This window comes from Mirounga angustirostris, unplaced genomic scaffold, assembly GCF_029215605.1.
Source record: "Mirounga angustirostris isolate CCGP_5_RB_7025 unplaced genomic scaffold, mMirAng1.0.hap1 SCAF_8, whole genome shotgun sequence".
Classification (NCBI taxonomy): Eukaryota; Metazoa; Chordata; class Mammalia; order Carnivora; family Phocidae; genus Mirounga; species Mirounga angustirostris.
Genome location: NW_026991716.1, coordinates 111975547 through 111997362, shown reverse-complemented (window position 1 = coordinate 111997362; position 21816 = coordinate 111975547). Strand labels below are relative to the sequence as shown.

The 21816-nt window shown below is 37.9% G+C and overlaps 1 protein-coding gene across 5 annotated transcripts in view; it reads left to right on the top strand.

Moving 5' to 3' along the window:
* Nucleotides 1-21816, top strand: part of ARHGAP18 (Rho GTPase activating protein 18) — a 192486-nt gene that overhangs the window by 151978 nt on the left and 18692 nt on the right. For 4 of the 5 annotated variants that reach the window (XM_064598090.1, XM_045865520.3, XM_045865519.3 and 1 more), the window contains exons 6-11: nt 4115-4280; nt 6418-6509; nt 11053-11130; nt 14295-14454; nt 16595-16677; nt 20846-21052. In XM_064598090.1, the coding sequence (XP_064454160.1) occupies nt 4115-4280; nt 6418-6509; nt 11053-11130; nt 14295-14454; nt 16595-16677; nt 20846-21052 (786 nt within the window). The remainder of the gene's footprint in view (nt 1-4114; nt 4281-6417; nt 6510-11052; nt 11131-14294; nt 14455-16594; nt 16678-20845; nt 21053-21816) is intronic. The other variant, XM_064598092.1, reaches the window with a different exon arrangement.

Here is a 21816-nt window from a genome sequence, read left to right as displayed (position 1 = left end):
AAAAAAAAAAGTCACCTGTGGAAATTGACCAGGTGAGGATAGATTCTCTTTCTCTCCAAGTCGAGTCTAGAAGTGACTTGATGTAGTGAAGTCACGTCCGTCAGAGTCTGTCATTACTGATGAGGTGCCTAAGGGGCCCTTCGTATTGTGAGGCCTGCAAAAGAGGGGTGCGGGCTGAGAGAGCTACCTGATTAACTCATGGTAGCACGTGGGAACCAACGACCGTATAATTGTTGAAAAGTTGTATTTCACTGCATTCTTGAAGCACAATTTTCAGAAGGCAAAGAGCTCTTCTTTGGCCGAAATTGCATTGCCTTCTCTTAGCCAGCGAACTGAACCATCCAGTCTATTAACTAAACAAAAATGACAGGAAACTTCATAAATATTCAAAGCTGCTGCTATGAATTAAACATTGGGATAAAGAACTAACTCCTTTCATTAAAGCACAATGTTAAATAAGTAAATAAAGAAAGCTCATGACATAGATTGCTAGGTAAGTCCAACGTTTGAACTAATAATATTTCAGGTTTCTCTAAACATTTACCTTGGCTAATGCTTTAAATAATTATATTACATATGTTTGGCTTATGAGATCAATAGCAACTGATTTTAAGGAAACATTTAGAACTTAGAAAAATAAAAGGTTGGTAAATAGGATTGGTTCAGCCCTTAGGAAAACAATGCAATGAGCAGAACTCTGGGGCCAGGTCTGGAAGAAAATGTGAAAAGTTTTGTGTGATTTTGAACGTGAGGCTCAGTGCGAATCATAGGGCCATGGGGAAGCATCCAGCCAGTGGCTCGTACCTCACTGAGCTTGATTCTGTGCTTTTCACCCCGTAGGGCGTGTGTCTTCGTTCACTGAGTAGCCTGGGACAGAACACCTGTAGGGTGCCAGGTCTGTGCCATAGCCTACCCCAGTAGGGCTATGGAAGTGATTAAGACATGGCTCTTCTCCTTGAGGGGCTCACAGTCCTCTATCAATACCTTTCAACCTAGATTCCTCCCTGCATGCTGTGGTGGACAGAGAAAATGGAGCACAACAGAATGGTTATTGCTGAATTTAGGATCCAGAAGACCTGATTTTGCGTCCTTATTTTTGTCACTGGCTGTGTGGCCATATTTAGTCTATTAGTAAGCCTTAATTCCCCACTGCGAATGTGCTGTAATAATTCTTATCAATGGGGACTTTTGCAGGATAGGACAAAAGACCATTTATCAAATAAGAGTATTAGCCTTATCATTTTTCCCCTTACCTTACAGTAATATTTAGGAGAAGAGGAAAGGCATGAAATCTTGAAATTATTGAAAAAGCTTTGTGAAAGAAAGGTAGTAATAACACTTAACACTTTCTGAGTGGGTTCTGTTGTTATTCCCATATTACAGATGAACTGGCCGAGACGGCACAGAGGTGATATAATTTGCCAAAGGTCACATAGCTAGTAAGTGGTGGAGACAGGATGGGCCACCTGAGGTCTGGCTCCACGTTCTCAACCCCCCAGGCACAGCCCCATTAACACTTAGGCTGGAAATTCACTTAGACTGCATGTTTAATGATGTCTATTGCTGTTTTATTTCATGTTCTCATCGGGAAAAAATGTATTGCGAAAAGTTAAGAAAGACCTGTTTTCTCCTATAGTGGACTCTCTTTGAAAGTATAGCAGATTCTATAGCAGAAGTTTCTGTAAAGAACTATGTACAGAGGTTCTCTCTTAGAGTTGTTTGCTGGAAAGGATTTAGCTGCTGAGTTACCAAAAGTTATAGGTTTTAGGAAATGCTCTAAAACAATGATACTTAAACAATTTGGTCTCAAAACCCTTTTAGGCTCTTAAAAAGCATGGAGGACTTCAGAAAGCTTTTGTTTCACCAGTCAGGAAGGATGTCGGTATTGAGGACAGTAACTACCACAGCTTCCAACACTTTGATGAAACCCCAGATACGCAGCTTTCTGGCCAACAATCTGATTTCCTATTGTTGGGGCCTCTGTTGTCTTCCTGGACTTCCAGCTCTGTGGAAGTATGTTGTAGCTGAACCAAGAAAGAAGGCCTACTCATATTTCTACAGAAATTAGGATTTCATGAAAGATTTTGAGGAGATAAGAAGACTGCTGTATGTGATTTTGGAATGTGAAGAATTTCTTTGGCTTGAGTTCCATGGAAGTTTGTCACTGGCCTGTCTTCTTGAACTATGAAACATGAATATGTAGACTGAGGAATCATTTCTCGTGATAAGTAAACAACAAAGACTGTGGGAGTAGAGGTTTTGCTTACGTCAGTTATACCTATGGATATTTACCATATTAGAAATTAAAATTGAGAAATTCAAAAATTATTAATCCACTTTAAGTACAGTATTACAGTTAGCATAAATAACTTTTTTTTTAAATGAAAAATAGTCCTATTTTCTAAAAACAAACTATTCAGAAGTGTGCCATGGTTTTACATTTCAGCAACTCCAGCGTCTCACTTTAGTAGAAGTCAGTTGGATTCTCACATCTACATCTATATTCAATCTGTTGCAAAAGCACCTATCTTATACCTTTGGAAAACTCCAGTGTACACTCATGAGCGGATGGGAGTGAAAAAGGCAAATAATGGCTTAGGATTAATTATTAATAGTTTGGCCTCATAGGCTCCTTGAAAGGGTATTAGGTAACTCTTTGGTTCCCTGGACCTGACTTTGAGAACGGCTGCTTTAAGACCTGTTTTTTGCACTAGATTTTAGACCAGGAAGTGTTAATCATATGGTGAAAAAATGAGCGACGGGAATAAAAGGGAACTAGTTGAACATCCTTGGCCATTAAATGAGGAAGTCAAGGGTAAACCCAAAAGACGTAGCCTTTATAACCATTTTTTTAAAAAGATTTTATTTATTTATTTGACAGAGACAGCGAAAGAGGGAGCACAAGCAGGGGGAGTGGGAGAGGGAGAAGTAGGCTTCCTGCGGAACAGGGAGCCCAATGTGGGGCTTGATGCGGGGCTCAGTCCCAGGACCCTGGGATCATGACCTCAGCCGAATGCAGATGCTTAATGACTGAGCCACCCAGGCGCCCCCTTTATAATCATTTTTTAAATCAAACCATTAGAGAACAATCACAGTTTTAGGAATCAGTAAATACAGTGGGACTATAATTTGTATTCAGCGTATTAGAGAAATTCATGTTTTTACTTTGTGGTTTGTTTTCTTAGATTTAATGTATTTAATATTAAAAGTGGCTAAATAAGTGGTGGGTAATATTTGTGAAAGGCAGAAAACAACGAAATACCACTTACTTGCCTGTGATCGTGGTATCTCTAAGTCTCTATTCAGCAGCGAAAGTAATAATAATAGCAGCCATATAAAGGTGCTGGGGAAGTGCCAGGCAGTGAAACTCCACAACAGCCCTCTGAATTAGGTGGCCCTCTCCCCCTCCTTCTCCCCCCTCCACCTGTTCCCCCCTCATCCCTCCCCGCTCTAGCTATGCGCACCTCCTTCCTCCTCCCCCCTCCCCTTCTGCCATTTTAAAGAAAGGGTAGTTAATCATTTGCCGGATTGTTAGTAGCTGGCCAGTAGCTAGATGCCTGGGAGGCATTCTGGCTTTTAAAGTCCATGCTGTTACTATCCCTTGCACTCTACTCTCCCTGTCGCCCCAATGCTATACAGACCTTCTGTATCTACCTTATTTGGGGTTATATGCCACATTATTTGTGGCAGAGCATAGGTTAAGGGTACCTTGTACATTGTAAGTACCCCCTCACGGCTGCTATTCCTCTTTCTCTTCCTCTTCTTCCTCCTCATGGTTTCTCTTGACTCCTGATCTTCCTTTGTTGTGGAAGGTCAGTAAGAGTTCTTTTTCTCCTTCAGTTTTACTGTCTCTGTTGTGCTCTTAGCCCTTGGGATCAGTACGCCTGGTCCATAGTCTGGTCGCCTCGTCTGTTGGACTTCACATATTGACTTCCCACAGCTTTGAGGATCATCAAGAGGATGGCTCTTCATTCTGACTGGAGCAATTTTGCCATAGCTTTCATTGTCACTACTCTGAGTACAGCTTCTTTCTATAGTTATAGTTTTGTCATCTTTCACTAAAAATGGGGTTAGACCCTATAAACCCTTACTCTATTAATGGTACTTATTTTAGAATTTCAGATTGCCAAAAGACAAAACAGGCACCACCAGGATTGGTGACCTAGCACCCCAGGACATGAAGAAAGTTTGCCATTTAGCCCTCATTGAGCTGACTGCCCTCTATGATGTATTGGGTGTTGAACTGAAGCAACAAAAAGCTGTGAAAATCAAAACAAAAGGTAATTTTGAAATGAAAAACAGTTGAATTTACTTCAAAAGAAGCAAAGATGAACTTAGCTTCTTAGTATTCTTGGAGGAGGAAACACCTACAAAATAAACCAACACTTGAATACATCTAGAATTCAGATTCTAAAACATTGCCTTCAAAAACTTTGTAACTTGATAAACATGCACTATTCTCCTAGACTATAGAAAGTAAAGAGATGGCCAAATACTTAATTACCTTGGAAGGAAATTCTGAATTAGAGAATCTTTTTTTTGAATCGAATCTTAAATGCACTCTCATTTGAAAACTATGTGTAAAAGATACATTTGGTACATAAACTTCTTTATTTCCAAAATCAGATCTTGAAAAATGACTTTAAGATAGTTGATCCTGGTTACTTACTTTTGCTTATTTATTTGATGGGAAATACATGGGGTAGTTAGTAGCCTGTCCCTTTGCTCATATACATTCTACTTGTAACTATTTTACAAAGCATTCTTCACTCTACTAAGAAAATAATGCCATTGTGGCACATAATACCACTAAATTGTACTCATTGTGGATATATGTAGTTTTTCGTTTGTAAGCAACTTGCTTTACCTATTGCATAAACAGACTTTGTTTTTTATAATATGATGGAGAACAGACACCTCCTCAGTTTTTATCCAAGATTTTATTGGTCTGGAAATCCAGATAATTCTCTATTAATTTAACAAAGTTTAACTGTTTAGGAATCTCTGACCTCTTATTTAACTTTTAAGTTCTCTCCTAAAGAGATACCAAGAATGAGGATTATCAAGTTGCTATGGTAACATTAATAAAGACACAAATTCACCTGATTTAAGTTTTAGAGGCAATTTCTCTATAGGACTGAAGTATACCTTCCCTCAAGGTCCTCTCTTCCATGCTGGGCCCCAGAAGACCTCATTCTGTGCTTAGCTCCTCTGAGTATTATAGCTTAAGGCTCGGAATGGTGAATTTCTGAGTTAAATGGTGCTTCTGATTTTCCGCAAGGCCATTATGAATAATGAAAAATTTTAGATGTTTTTTCAGAAGCTTGTCACAAAGCCTTTTCCAAATATAAAATAGAAATATAATTTAAATAGCTGTGACTCAGTGCTCAGGACTTTTAAAATGGCTTAGAGAGGCTTTTTTATGTTTTAGAATTGCTTCCTAGCGGAGAGATATTAAGCCATTCTCATTAAGAGTATAACTATTAACAGAACAGATTTTCTTTCCATTTTTAAAATATTTTTGTAACTCATCTAATATATTCATTTTATAAACTAGACTCTTGACATTTTTGAAGATTACATTTTTTTTTCATAATTCTTAAGGTACAAATTATTAGGTTACTGGTATGTCTTGAATGGCATCTCTATCGAGTGTCAGTTTTCAAGGTCCTTGTTCCACAATATAATTCCGCCTTTCCTTGTTCACAAATGATTTATATCTCCCCTGATGATGCGTGTTACACTTCTGTGCTAACTGTTCATTAAGTGATGGGGGTGGGGTGGGAGGTGCCAAGCAGAAGCCATTGCTCACACCAGACTGAAGGCATGTGATTTTAATTTAGAAAAATTATAAATTATTACCTTTCAGTTCTTCATAGTTATTCCCAAATATACGAAACTACAAATCTCAATTCAAGACTACCAAGTGTCGATATTTTCTAAAGAAAAACATTTTTAGAACAAGATCATAATGTTGACTGGTTTCTTGAAAAGCAAACGTTTATGTTTTGCTTATTGTAGAATGTTAAATGTCAATTAAGTATGGAAGAGATGAGTAATACTTGCTTTAACCAAAACTTTTAAGTTGATTACCTTTAGTAAATTATTTGCATATTTCACATACTCCCATGGCACCTATTTCTTTTATATGACAGTATAACTTTTCTAATTATTTTGGTGATTATTTGCAGTCATTGACTTAGCTGTCTTTCCTTGCTAGATTGCTATATAAGACAGGGTCAAGATTTTCCTATGGAGAAGTATGTACCTAATGGCTAGACAGTGTCATTCACTTAGTGGGTGCTCAATAAATAGTTGTTTGTTTGAATGACAATATCAGAAATCTGATGCCTTAATATTTTTGCATTAATATTTTATAGATGGATGGAAGTTAAGAAATTTTATTTTTTGTTGCAGATTCTGGCCTTTTTTGTATTCCATTGATAGCGTTGTTAGAACAAGATCAGAGGAAAGTACCGGGAACTCGAATACCCTTGATATTTAAAAAAGTAAGTAGGCCTAAATGGGTCAGCATAGAGAGAACATACTTGAACTAATAGAAGTTTTTTTTCTTTTTTGGCATTCATAATATTATAATATAGCTTTCCAATTGATGTGCTCTTTTATTTTGTACTTTGATTTTCTATTCAGGAAACAAATTTGTTTCAAGGGCTCATAATTTTTATTTCATGGTGATGTTTTCTGTGTTATTACTATAACTGTGATTACCTGGCATCATTTTCCTGTCTTATATTAGCTAGCTTTGTATAATTGAGATTTCAATTCTATAATACACAGGAGTGGGAACTGCTTATAAATTTCTAGGGAATTGAATCCTCATGAATATTTCATGCCTGTGTGTATTTCCCAAGCTTTCCTATTTACAGGGAGGATGTCCAATTTAATTTACCAATGCCTTCTTCCAAAGTAGGCAAAGAAACCATAAAGTAGAATTAGAAAGTGATTGCTAAACTATCAAGTCATTGGTGTCATCAACACTCAATTATTCATAAGGGGATTATCTACGGCAATATAAAAATTCCAGTCTAATCTTTGAGCCATCCTTGTTTGGAAACACAGATTACACATGCTAAGAGCCAGGAAAGCACAGCGAGGAAGGTGGGTCAGATCAGTTATGGACTATCCATGCTGGAGATTTTTTGCAGCAGCCCCAGCACATCACAAATTTCTGATAGTTCTGGGGATAGCAGGAGTGGCAGTGGGAACTTTCACAATCGACTAGCTCAACAAACTCATTCAATACTCAAGCTCAATCTACTTGGTACTGATTCTTCCGCTATTCTAAATCAGTCGTTAGCTGTCTTATCTACTAACCTCTGGTTCCATTATTTCTCATGATCACCATCACAGCCAAACATGTATCTCATTGTTTCTCTTGATGAACTTTGTTCTGCACAGTTTGTTCTACTCACCAGCCTTTGCCAGCCATTGCCTATAGAACTTGTATCTGTATGGATAGTTGTCAACAGCACCTGTGATGAGCCGGGAGGTGCTGACAAATATGGGCCATATATTCATACTGATTTAGTAAAAGGTGCACGTTACCACTACAGATGACTGTGCAAGGCAAGGATCTCAGCAGCATCCTTTCCAAGTGGATATGGGTTCTCCAAAGAAACAGAACCAATAAGAGGTGTGTGTGTGTGCGCGTGTGTTTGTGCGCATGCATGCACGCACATGTTCGTAGAGAGAGATTTATTCCAAAGAATTGGCTTATGCGATTGTGGGGGCTGAAATAGAGCAGTCCAGAGGCTGGAAACTTGGGCAAGAGTTGATGTTGCAGTGTTGAGTGCAAAATCTTTAGGTTGGAAACTCCTGTAGGCTTTCCATGTTGCAGTCTTGAGGCAGAATTGCTGCTTCTTTGGGAAACCTCAGTCTTTGCTGTTAAGGCCACCAACCCACTGGATGAAGCCCACCCACATTATGTAGGGTAATTTGCTTTACTCAAAATGTACTGATTTAAATGTTAATTACATCTAAAAGAACTTCACAGCAACTTCTAGACTGGTGTTTGACCAAAAAACCAATGATGTGTCACGTTTGACTTTATCAAATTCACCATCACATCAGTGAAAATAAGTTTTGGTCTCCACAAAAATTCAGTGATGTCTCCTGATCAGGCTGAGGTTTGCATGCAGTCCTGTGTCATTTTCTCTTGAAATTGTTTTATTTATGTAGTTATTTTACCTTTCTGGTCTCTTCAATATTCTGAAGACTTGGGCTTCCAACCAGTTTGAGGTTGTTAGATAACAGCCTTGAAGACTTTTTTTGTTCACACAAAAAACAAAAGAGTATATAAAGAGTTTATTATTAGATAACACTCGTCTATTTGCATCCCCTCTGAATTATAAGCAAAAAAATCACAGTGATCTAGCATTGAAAAATATTTTTTCGATCGATCAACTGTCACCTCAATTAGGTATTTCCTCAGTTTTGTACAAAGGAAAGAATTGGAAATCACTGATTTGCCAAAAGTTTTATTACTAGTTTTTAGAGGATTATACTTTATCATTTATTAAGAATTATACCCCAAAAAGGGCTTTAACAAAGCTTATCTAATATCTGTGAATTGTATCTGTTGTTTTCTTGTTTGTTTTGTTTTTGCTCGGAGACACATTGTTTAAACCATATTCTCAGAAAAAATTAGGGAAATAAAATACTCTTAATTTTTATCTTTAGAAAAATTCTGACAAATTAGCAAATTCTGTTCTCACTGTCAGACTAATCAGCCAAATCAAAGATACTTTGTTTCAAAAACTTCTGACTTCATTTTCAATTCAAAAATTCATATAAGTATGTAATCTCTCTTAGGAAATGCTATGAACATTACTGATAAATTATGCAATGTCTCTTGTAGGATAAATTACTAAAAAGGAACACGATTAAAATATATAGGACAATATAGTTATTTTACATTTTTAAATCTTGAAAATCAAAGAGCTATAAAGTATTATTTATATTTTAATAGTACAATATAATGTGATGGCTAAAAATGTTATTTTTAAAGTGAGAAATATGAAAAACCACATGGCATTCTTTTAGGCATTATATATACATATCTCTATTGAATGCTAGTATTCCACATTAGAGAGTATTAAAAAGAACTTAAATATAAAAATTCAGATCTTACTCTCATTCAGTTGTTTAGAAATCATCCATTTTCCTGTGTATTTGATGAAAATGAAAGGCATGTACTATTGCTAAAAACTAATTTGCTCTAGCAGCTAGCATAGAATTTCATTTTTTACTACTAGAACCCTTTTAAACATTTTATAAGATGAGATAAAAATGAAAATTGCTCAAACATTGAATAAATTTTGCATGGTATTATTTGATAAGTTTAGTTTTAAATCCTTTATTGAGTAATGCCCATCTAATCTAAAATAATTCTTGTAAGGTTTTTTTGCTGTGGGTTTATTATCTAGTGTAACTTGAAAAATGTGGTCTTGGAAAACATTCGGTTGAATTTTTAAAATCATGCACTGCTTTGACTGGTCAAAGATGGTTCTTTCTTTAGCTAATAATAAATCCGGAGAATTTGGAGACTACTCTTTGCTTTATTCTTACCTGACTCCCTGAAAATCAGTGCATTCTTTGGCCATAATCCAGGGATAGGAGAGATGAGGTCATTAAAGAAAAATTCCCTCTCTTCCAGTGTCTACACGCTACAATATATCTGATTTCAGAACATCTGGACAAAGGTCAAAAGACCTCATTTTATGATATCTTGCTTTGCTCCTAATAGACACTTTTATAAGCAAGGGAGAAGCAGTAAGCTTTATGTAGTTTATAGAGCCTTGGTAAATCATTAAAGGAGGTTTCCCTGAAAACAAAAAATAAAATTTTACATCCTTTGGCACTCTGAAAGATTTTATGCCTTAGGGTGTGCAGAGAGATTATAGTAAGTTTGGGGATGAGTGAAGAGTAGGTCTGTCTTTTGTAGAGTAGAAGGCTATGGTGAATGGGGGTGGGTGGTAGGAAGGAAAACCCATGTGATGTTAGTAATTGCCTTATATTTAACCGGGGACAAGGAAATTGATTTCCTTAAAATAGCAGAGTACCCCCTATAAAGCCTTTTTGCACTGCCCAGGGAATACATATTTCAATTGGAAGATCATTCTGCCAAGAAACTAACCACTTTTTTATCATCTTCCTAGCTTCCAACAGTATGTCATTGTAATTTCCCCATTTGCCTTATTCTTGTGGGTTTCTGCATTATTAAAAAAAATCTTTGTTATTTTAATGGGGTTCTGGAGATAGATCTGTGTGTATTCATTGGGTATCAGGTATGATTTAGAAGCCCTATACAAAAGTTGTTTTTTATCTTGGTTTATCACTAAAAGCTGCAAAGCTTAAAAATGAATATTTGCAAACAGGATTTTTTTTCCCCTTCATACCATAAACAAGTCTTTCAAACAAACTAAAAATGAGATGTAAATATGCAAATACTGGAATTTCATAAGATTTATTTGATTGCAGAATGTATGTTTCTGGAAAAGCAGAAGTCATGGCTGGTCTTAGTTGCTTTTAAACAGTGAACATCTTCAGTCTCCATTTATTTGGAGTACGGCAGCTGTTGTGTGAAATGATTACACTTCTGTAACAAAGGAGGATAAAACTCAACTTTTTTTTTTTTAAGATTTTATTTATTTGACAGAGAGAGAGACAGCAAGAGAGGGAACACAAGCAGGGCAAGTGGGAGAGGGAGAAGCAGGCTTCCCACCAAGCAGGGAGCCCAGTGCGGGGCTGGATCCCAGGACCCTGGGATCATGACCTGAGCCGAAGGCAGACGCTTAACGACTGAGCCACCCAGGTGCCCCCAAACTCAACTTTTTCTCAATTGGAAGTAAAGTTCTGAGACTTCCTGGTTTAAAGGCTAGTGCTGATGCAGTAGCATTCACAACTTTGTGAAAGCCAGCTTACACATCATTGTGATCAGTTTGCATTTATTTATATGTGAAGCAGATGTTAAATTTGGAATTGTACCTGTTACGAATAACCAAGTCGGAATGTTCTTCTGTTTGTACATAGCTGATTTCTCGAATTGAAGAGGGAGGTTTGGAAACCGAAGGCCTCTTAAGAATACCTGGAGCTGCTATTAGAATCAAGGTAATCTCTTGGTTCTACTCATGTAACACTTTATTGTTTAATTACACTTTTGCATTTTAACAGCTAATTTGTCCTCCTCACCCCTTCTTCCCATTGTTAGTAAAGTAGATACAGTATAATGATAAAACCTCTGAATGTTCAGTTTATATTTAGTTTTTCTAGGGTCTCTGCTGGTTTTTGTTAAGTTTTGATTTTTCTTCAAAATCACCGTATTAGCTATAATAATACTGTGATAAATAGAGAAGCAAATAGTCTCTTTGCTGTGCAAACATAAAACAGGAACAAAAGTGAACAAGCAAAAGCCAAGAGTAGTTCCAGCCTTCTGATGAAAAGAGAACACAATGAGTTCAAAATTGACATTAATAGGGGACTGGTGATAGATTTAGTCTTCGTGAGTAATAGCAATTGAATTAAAAAAAAAAAAAGTGCGGATGATAATCTCCACCAGGTGAGCAGAATAGGAGATGTGACCGTAGTCCCCATACACCAGTTCATGGGGGCTGACAAAGTGAGACTCTGCCTCAGCTCCTTTCCTGACCTTCACTGTTCCTGTTTCACCTGATGCAGCGTAGCCTGAGTCTGGCTTGTGAAAGAGGCAAGGTGATTCCCAGACTGCCCTTTCTCCCTCCCCCTGCCACCTTTTCTGGCAAGCTGGCGTTTTCTTCCCACTATCTTGGGACTCTGTGCATCCTCCTCCTTTCCCCCTGTCACCCAGCTCCTGCTCTAGGGAATACAGCATCCAGTAAATGCATGGCGAAGGTAGAGTTACCCTACAGATGATGCATAATGCATAAGTGTCCCAGGGGATTTGCATGTTTCAGGGACCTCATGCTTGGAATTGTAGCTCTATCTGGAAAACGTATCTAGGAAGAGTGTTTGGTTAGCAGCCATGAACAGCCTCCCAAGCCTCTACATTCAGCATTAGCTCTCAACTGAGGTGGCACAAATCATTGCCCACATCCAATCTATTGTCTTCCTGAATTTGCAAATCCAAGCGAAAATAGGGTAGGTCGAGGAGACCTTTTCTGCTCATTTCCTTAAGACCTATTCTATATGACGTTTTTAGAGCTGGATCAGGGAGAACTGAGTGTTGGTGGGCGCACGTGCTCCTCGCCTGTGACTGTGGCCGCAGGGCTGCCAGGATTGGAATTACTCTTCAGACATTGCACGGTTTACATCACCTGCTTATGCTGATAAGCGTCCTCGATGTGGGATGCTAGTTTCGGCCTACTTGGCTCTTACTGCATAGAGCGATCTCCGTTTAATCGGATTCGAGTAACCTGATATACCCTGCTCACAAATTTCATTCAGCTTGTGTCCCCTGGGTTTGGTGTCTGGTTCACAGAGGTCCCCGAAACCCTTCTGGGGCCCGTGTAAGTTGGATAAGCTGCCATTGTCTCACTCCATTTGCTAACATTTAGGGCGATCTTACCAACAGTCAAACATGGGCATTGTGTGTGTGATTCTGAGATAAGTTCTGTTGAGAGGCACATTCTCTTACAGAGAGCGAATCCCTCAGAAACAGGTCACGTGATTTCATATTACCCCATGGGCAAGAAGACCCCTTCTCAGTCCCCTGGTCACAGCACTAATGAGCTGACTGTGAGGCCTGACTCCTAAGAGTCATAAACAATGTTTACTTCACTACACAGTGGTGAGCAGAATGTGTATTTTATGTTTTTGACTGGATAGCTGACAGAAGCGTAAGTTCAACTAAATGTGATTTCTAAGAAGGTCAGTTAAGTGGATTCCATTGGCTCAACTCTTCAACCCAGCCTGTTTTGTCACATCCCAAATTATGCAGCAGCTGGTCCATTATAAATAATTTAAAGATAATATGCAAAATTTTTGGTTATCTTTCTCCCCTGCTCCACCAAATTTTTTGTACTCTTCTGTCTCCTTCCCTCTCCTCTCCCCCTTCCCCTCCTTTTCCCCCTCCCTCCCTTTCTCCCTTTTTCCCTCTCCCTCTCCTGTCTCCTCTTTCTCCCTCCTCCTCACTCCTCCCTTTCATTCCTCTCTCCCTCCACCTCTCTCTCCCCTACCCCCCCCCCCCCACCATTTCTAGGCTCACCTTTATGTATTTCACCAATTACAGAAATAACTGGAGGAGAGGATGGAGTTGTGTAGGAAAGAGAAAGTGTAATAAATTCACCGCACAAGAAAAACGAAGAACAGTCTTTGGGAGAACAGTTTAAAATAATCAAGGAAGTGACAGAAACTTGGAAGGATTTCTAACCTAATAGGATTTATGCCACAGTGAAAAGGCCTGTATAAAATAGTAATTATGAAACTAAATTGATTACTGATAATTTGTCTGGCAAATCTCATAGATTCCCCGAGGTAAACGAACTAGGTATTTCTAAATCTGCACAGACTCACACTGTTCTCTGCAGTTGGCGGCAGGTCGGCTGTGCCACTTAGGGCTCGTGCACCTCAGACAGGTGTATTGATGTCTCTTCAGGCCTCATTTGCTGTAGAATGTGGTTCTCCATTTCCCAGAGGTGACTAATCAGAGGTAGCCTCCTGTTTGAGGCCCAGAGATTGATTATGTATTTTGTTATGTAATGTACTTCTAAATAATTTAAGAGACTTTTTTTTTTTTTTAAAGATTTATTTATTTATTTGACAGAGAGAGACACAGCGAGAGAGGGAACACAAGCAGGGGGAGTGGGAGAGGGAGAAGCAGGCTCCCCGCCGAGCAGGGAGCCCGATGCAGGGCTCGATCCCAGGACCCTGAGATCATGACCTGAGCCAAAGGCAGATGCTCAATGACTGAGCCACCCAGGCGCCCCAAGAGACTTTTTAACAGATGATTTTTACAATCGAATGAAAAATTGTAGTATCAGAAGTAAAGCCCCCACATGGAATGACTGATTTAACTAATCTTTTCATGATTAAACCTTTACTGCTTGAGGTCTGTTGCGGAGTCAGGAAAATGTATACAGTTTTTGAATTCTGTGGCCTTGGCTATAATTTGTCACTGGTAAATTACGCTTGGCCGAGTAGTATTTTTCTGAGTGACAGAGAAGTGTTAGCCTTTGGTACTTTCAGATTCTTTTCTAAGGAGTAGAATCTCTTGGAAAGTCGGAAGTGGATCACACTCTCAGCAGGAAAAAAAAATGCACTTATTGGTAGCTTTGTTTTTTTTTCCTTCTGCCTTTCAGAATCTTTGCCAAGAACTGGAAGCAAAGTTTTATGAAGGGACTTTTAATTGGGAAAGTGTCAAACAGCATGATGCGGCCAGCCTGCTGAAGCTCTTCATCCGGGAGCTGCCCCAGCCGCTGCTCAGTGTAGAATATCTCAAAGCCTTTCAAGCCGTCCAGAGTAAGTGCCATCTCTCTTTGAGGCAGCCCTGGTGCTGGTACCATCCATTTTAATTGTTTTAATGACACTTTGCCTCACAAAGAATATAACCGGATGTATTCGGAGAGACGCACTGACTCTCTGTCAACAGCAGCTCAAATGCGATACATTGTTGTCCTTTTCCTTTATAAATATACATCTCTGAGTAAATGGATGACAGAATGTTCTCGTCAGGTACAGACCAATTGCGTGTCCATTAAACCATACAATATATTTTCTTGTTAAAGCTTGGAACTTCACATTTCTTGTATAATAGAATGAGTCACGTAAGATTTGATACATTTTTCTTGCCAAGTGTTAAAAGCAACACTTACTGGAGAAGCTGTGGATTAACAGTTATCATCAATGCACAAGGAGATGAGGCAGAGTCTGTGATTATTTCCTGAAAAATTAAGTTCTGAAATTGTCATGCAGAAACGTGGAACAAATTATTTGGCTGCCTCCTTGGAGGAGGGCTGCAGACTTCTTCTGCCTTGCCATTTTGGGGTCTTGGGCAAGCTCCAAATTAATGTGTCGAATAGTTCTTGATTCTTTTCCAGTGAACACAGAGGTCTTACAAGGTTTATGTACTGGTGTAATTACTCCTTTTAGTCCTAGTGGCCATTAGAAGAGGAAAAATGCCATCACCATATTCTAATGACCATATCTTTAACTTCCCAGCTGGGACACTCTGAGAGGGAAAGGGTACCACTGTTGATGATTATGGTGAGCTACAATGTCCACCAGGACTATTCCGGGCTATTCTGACTTTTTTTTAAATTGAGATAATAATTGAACCACAACATTATGTACAGCATAATGGTTCAGTATTTGTATATATTATTGAAGTGATCATCACAGTAAGTCTGGTTAACATCCATTACCACACACAGTTACAGAATTTTTTTCTCTTGTGATGAGAACTTTTAAGATCTACTCTCTTAGCAACTTTCAAATATGCAATATATTGTTATCAACTGTAGTCGCCCTGCTGTACATTACGTCCCGATGACTTAACTATTTTATAACTGGAAATTTGTACCTTTTGATGCCCTTCACCTAATTTGTCCACTCCCCTCCCAACCCCAGTTTCTACCAGTCATTCTGTATCTATGAACTTATTTTTGTTTTGTTGTTTGTTTGTTTTCTAAGATCCCACATGTAAGTGAAATCATGGTATTTGTCTTTGTCTTATTTTACTTAGTATAATGCCCTCAAGTTTCATTCATGTTGTTGCAAATGGCAAGATTTCTTTATGACTGAGTAATATTCCATTGTTTCCAGCCTATTCTGAGTAATATCCCATTGTTTTCCAGGCTATTCTTAAAGCGTATAATATTGAGATGATTCCCATGTGTCCTCTCATATCATAACATTTCTTCAGAATTTCTAGGAGAGACATGACTAAAATCATCTTGTGTTTAAAATACTTATAATGCTTAAGTTATGCTGTTTTGTGTACATTCTTTAGATATGGATTCAAGAACAAATCGATTCCTGAGGAACAAAATAGCAGAATGACTCCAAATATCCATGAGTATTACTTCTATGGGTCAAGAGTTACTAAAAATGATAACTATCAATGATAATCATGTACCTCTTCGACTCAGTCATTGCTGGTTGTTTTTCTAGTTCATTCCGTAGACATTTATCGAACACTTACTGTGTTCCAGGCTCCGTTTTACATCTTCCTATTGGAATTGATGGACTCTTACCACATAATTTGTCCACTCACCAGTGAAGAAACAACCTTTACTGTTACAGATGCACCCTGACACCATACCATGGAAGGGCCAACTTTCTGTGTCTCTTCATTGGGGAATAATTAACACGCAGAAGTTAAAATCATTTCCAAAGCACTGTTGTGTGTCGGCAAACATAAGGCCGCTCATCATATGATCACAGTTGGAAGTGAGCATTCTGAGAGAAAGCTCTAACGTGGCAGCTGCTTCCCCTGATCTCTCTCAAACACACTCTCAAGAATGCTCACTGCTCAGTTGTTGTGTCTTAAATTTCACAGGGATGTTTATGCCAGATAACTTTTTTCTTACAAAATGATGAAAAGGAAGTAAAAAAAAAAATGGTAAAGAAAAGAGTTCAGATTTATTTAATCTGTCTGCAGATCTTCCAACCAGGAAGCAACAACTACAGGCTTTGAACCTTCTTGTCATCCTCCTGCCTGATGCAAACAGAGACACACTTAAGGTCAGCGGATTCATTTACATTAAATAGTCCTCAGAACTCAGCAGAGTAATTTCTCGTTATTTGTGGCAAAACAATGTGATGTTTTCATGGAAATGTTCGTAGTTAAGGCTATAAAGAGAAGACTGACTTTTAAAGATGGTGGAAGTTTTTAACTCTTCATTAGTGTATGTATTAGGCTAGTCATGTTAATAGCATTATCAGGTGTTTAATTTTTGCTGTAACGCTTCTACCAAAACCAGTGAGTGAAGTTCATTTTTTTTTTTTTTGATGGAAACATGGGTGCTTTGGTTTCTCCTTTTTATTTTTCTACATTTTCCAAATTTTATTTGATGAGCATATAGTAAGTTGAAAAATGGATGTTTAAAAAGAAAGTTGTAAGGCTCATCAAATAAAACCTACTGTTGCCTAAAGGTGTTATATTTGTAGTTGTAAGCAGTAGAGTTTGAAATAAGTCATGATGATGATTTTGAAATGTTTGGTTAGCCAAAAGATAGACCAACTCAAACAAATTCTAGTTATTTCTCTAAGGGCTTACCCTGAGTTTTTGATTTACATCATCATTTCAAAGTGATTTGGTCTATATGATTTAATACCATTTATTATAAGCATTGTCAGAGGCTTTTATAATAATCAGTGGATTGCTCCACATTGATTTATTTTCTTAATAACAAGAGTTTATAGAGTAGTCGTAAAAGTTTAGTTATAAACTTACGAAAGAAAACGGAAACTTCTAAAATATAATTTAGAAAGAATATTTACCTTAAGTTTTGCCATTGCTTTAAAACTTATATATCTAATGGTAGAACCCTTGCCCCTTTACCCCCTACATTTCTTTCTGTTTAAAATGAAAAATCATGCCAAGAAATTTCATGTCAAGAAAACAAAGCCAGTTGTTAAGTCTTGGAAGTTTTTCCTGTACCTTATTAAGACTCCTTGAACTGAAACTAGGTGATAGTTCTTTCGTGCCCATGGAATTGAATGTTAATACTCAACTTTTCTGGATGAAAGAGTTTGTGGGGATTACTGGAGTAAAATCCCTGCATCTCTACAGGAGAACTTCCAAAGAGTTATTCCCTTTACTAAGTCAGGAAAAAAAAAAAATCTTGTGCTTCACTGATTGTTACATGCTGAGAAGGCTGCATTAAGTGTTGTTTTGGAGACAGAGACCAACTCCAGGAAGGGTTACATTTAACCATTGTGTGACCAGGGTTGCTGTGTAAGGGTAGATTGTGGCTGAAAGAGGACAGCGTGGGGACTGATTTCCAGTCTGCTTGTCAGCTGTGCCCTGACACAGAGCCCTGAAAGAGAAATTTAATCCATCTTTTTTCTTATTCACATAGAGGTAACCTGTCTGTGATGGCTCTGTGAATGACCAATATAATATAAGGCAGGCATTGAATGATACATGATTTACTTAAAACATGCCTGCATTCAAATGAGTACAAATATTTGTGAGAGTAAACACTTATTCCAGTATGGTTTCTATTGGGGCAAGGCTGGTCTACAACTCAGTTTTGGAATTTGCCTTCAGAGTCCCAGGCACATGCTTTTGAAAATTCTGTTTGAAGAGATATTGTCTAAAATTTTAGAAAAGCTTTAATTTTTGCATATAAGGTTACTGGGAGTACAGTTTTATAAATCAAGAGGGAAATACTTTTTTTGGAATAAAATGGGAAATGCAAAAAATGTAAACTTAATAATTAAGTAATTAAGCTTTATTTAAGAGGTTAATTAGCTAGCCTTGAATGTTTCAAATAAGATTTCTAGTAATAGAAACATTGAAACAGAAATGCCATATGTATGAGAAAATAAACCATTTACATTTAGTTCAAAGTGAGGGAAAACTCTGTCACAAGGTAATTTTAGGAAGCTTAATGCAAACTTCTCCAATTTTTACGAGCCTAGCGCCACTCTTTCAGTTGCTGTTTGGAGGACTAGGATCACGTGTATAACCTTTGTAGACTATTATTACAACACATCGAAGGGTTAGGAGGCACTACATTCTACTAGTACCATGTCCTACTTTAACCCTAAAGAGACAGATGTCTGGGCAAACTGCTTGACCGGGATTTTTTTGACCTTGGATTATTGTGTATTTGGATCATGATCGTAACTATTTTTGACTTGGAGGAATAATGAAGACCAGCATTAAGATATCATTGGGGGATCCATGTTAGTAAAATTATTGGTGTTTATCTATTTTTATTTCTTTTTAGGAAGTTAGCTATATATTTGTCTTGCTCAATCCTGGCAGGCTGCGAGTTTAGTATTTCTGTTTTATGAGTAAGGAGACTTTAAAGGGCAGAGATGTCAAAAGTTTACCCTAAGATAAGTAACTGTGCTGGGACTCAAACTGGTTTTCAGGGAGTGGGTCCAGTAAGATTTATGTAATACCAGACTAGTGATAGATACTTCTTTTTAGAGGTGGGGGAGGGGCATAGGGAGAGAGGGAGAGAGAGAATCTTAAGCAGGCTCCATGCCCCTCGTGGAGCCCAACATGGGGCTCAATCTTATGACCCTGAGCTGAAATCAAGAGTGGGACACTTAACCGACTGAGCCCTGATACTTTTTTTTTTAATTAAAAAAGGTCAATTCTTCTATTTCAGGTAAAGAGAAAATATATCTGAAGATGAAGTGCTTTCAGCAAGGGCCAGGCTAACTTTTTATTAATTTCATATCTAAATACACAGAAACACATTCTAATATTATAGTAATGGTTTGAATAATCTTATTGCATATGCGCACCGCAATTAAAATGGTTTATTACCTAATCTCTATAATTTATGCTTTGTAAAGAAAGAGATACACTGGTCCCTGAATAATTATTCTGGTCCCTGTAACAAAATTAAATCTTTTTTCCCAAACCTCACCAGTTAATCTTTTGTCCTCATTTGAGAAGGTATTGTTACTGTATAACCTTATGGTTGGATTATAGTTTAACTTTCTGAGAGCTGTACCAGAAATTAGATACATAAATCTTACTGCTAGATATTGAGGCTGTGCCTTTAGTTTGTTTCAAATGTTTGAAGTCTATATAGCAGCTAAACTTGATTTAAGATCCACCTGTTAACACAGGAATTTTTTCCCCCCTAAATCTTGTGAGAGATGAACAGTTTCTTTTTCCACTTCGGTATGGTTTATTTGACCTCTTTCAGGTTGGGATTTTAAACTAAATATGAAAACATGATTCTCTTTGTAGTTAAGAGTTCAGAAACAAAAGCCAGGTAGACCTTCTCCACCATTTGCTAGCTCTGTGATCTCTGGTACATTCCTTAAACTCTCCACACCTTGTTTCCTCATCTGTAAAATGGGGATAAGTACAGCCTCTCTCTCGAGTAATGATTAGTGAGATGGTATTTCTGATGTGCTTAAAACAATGCCTCACTCATAGAGATCATCGAATACTTGTATCGTTGTTAGTGTTCTAGACCAAAATTAATTCAAGGAAGAAGGCAAAAGAAGAACTTAAAGCCTTAAGTCCTGTCAGGAAGGTGATACAAGTTAACCTGTGGCTGTTATGAAGGGCAGGCTCAGAGGACACAGGAGTGTTGGCAATAGAGGTGGGAGCTCGGTGGTATCAAAAGGAGCATAAACCAGCCTGTTCTGGTGAAAAGTTCCTTTTTATTTGCTCATTCAGTTTTTAAAAAAACTCTCTTCTCTTGGTTTCTCTTCATCCCCCCCTTCCTCCACACGACAGTCTCCATTCTTTTTAGAATTCTTGTCAGCTAGCTATCGAGTACCTTAAAGCAAATGAAACTGAGGTTAAATGAGCCTTTCTAAGGGGGATTTTTTTTTAAACTCCTAAAGATAAAAGTGAAGCACTTCCTGAAGCAGGGGAGTATTTGTAGGATATTTGAAACTGCCTTTCGGGGCTCTGTGGCTCCCGTAGGCTCTATGATGCTTCTCCATTCCTCTCCCCTCTGCCTAGTTCAGATGTGTGTCCTGTCTGCTTCATTCCCCTGTGCCATAGCCCTTCACAGAACAAAGCACCACCTCAGGGTGCTAACCAAATGGAGAAGCTTTGATGGCAAGGCCCACTGAAGGTAGCTGGCCCACTGTGGTTATTCACAACTTATTTGTTTTTAACTAAGTGAAAATCCCGTACGGGACAGTGCTTTAATCTCCTACCTTCATGAAAACACAAATCTCAGAGTCCTTTCTGTTTCAGGCCCTGCTTGAATTTCTCCAAAGAGTAATAGACAATAGAGAGAAAAATAAGATGACAACCATGAATGTAGCAATGGTCATGGCCCCGAATCTCTTCATGTGTCACACGTTGGGTTTGAAGTCCAGCGAACAGCGAGAATTTGTAATGGCAGCTGGGACAGCTAATATCATGCACTTATTGATTAAGTATCAGCAACTTCTATGGACAGTGAGTATATATTTTTAAGCTCTGTTAATGAGTGGTGATATCTAGCTTCTAAAGTCTTTTTAGAAAGGTTAGATTTTCTATAAAAAGCGAACCAATAGAGGTGATTTCAAGTGCAATTAAAAAAAAAAAATAATGTCCATACACCTGAAACTAAGATAACACTATAAGTTAACTACACTGGAATTAAAATTAAAAAATTAATGTCCACTTATTAAATCTCAATTCTTAAAATGCCAGCATTATTTCATTGTTTCAGTTTGGTAACTTCTAAAATATTTTATTTTTGCTAATGTAATTTCTGAGGATCAGTTTTTCCTAGGTTATTGCTAGATCCCCGTCAGCTTTTATTGATTGGTGAGTTTTTCTTTGTTGTTTGAGGTGAGGCTAGCTGGTTATCAGAAGGGACTGCAGGTTAGCTAAAGGCTAGGTTGTTGACAGGTGGCTTCTAAAGGGACCACCTGTCAAGGTGGTGGCCCCTCATGCCAGTCACCCCAGGCAGTCCCTAATCTTGGCATATAAGGCATAGAAGATGGCCGCTATGTCCTTGAACTTTACCAAGCCTCTTTTTGAACCTCACTTACACAATGGGAGGTAAATTACTTCATATGCATGCTCTGTACTCATGGTGAATGAATAATATGATGTATTTTTTTTGCATATTTAATGAATAGTGCATGTAAAATAGCATAGTCTTATGAAATGGACAAAACCTTTACTTCCCTCCACATTTAAAACATAAAGATCATTATTTCCATAGTTCAAAA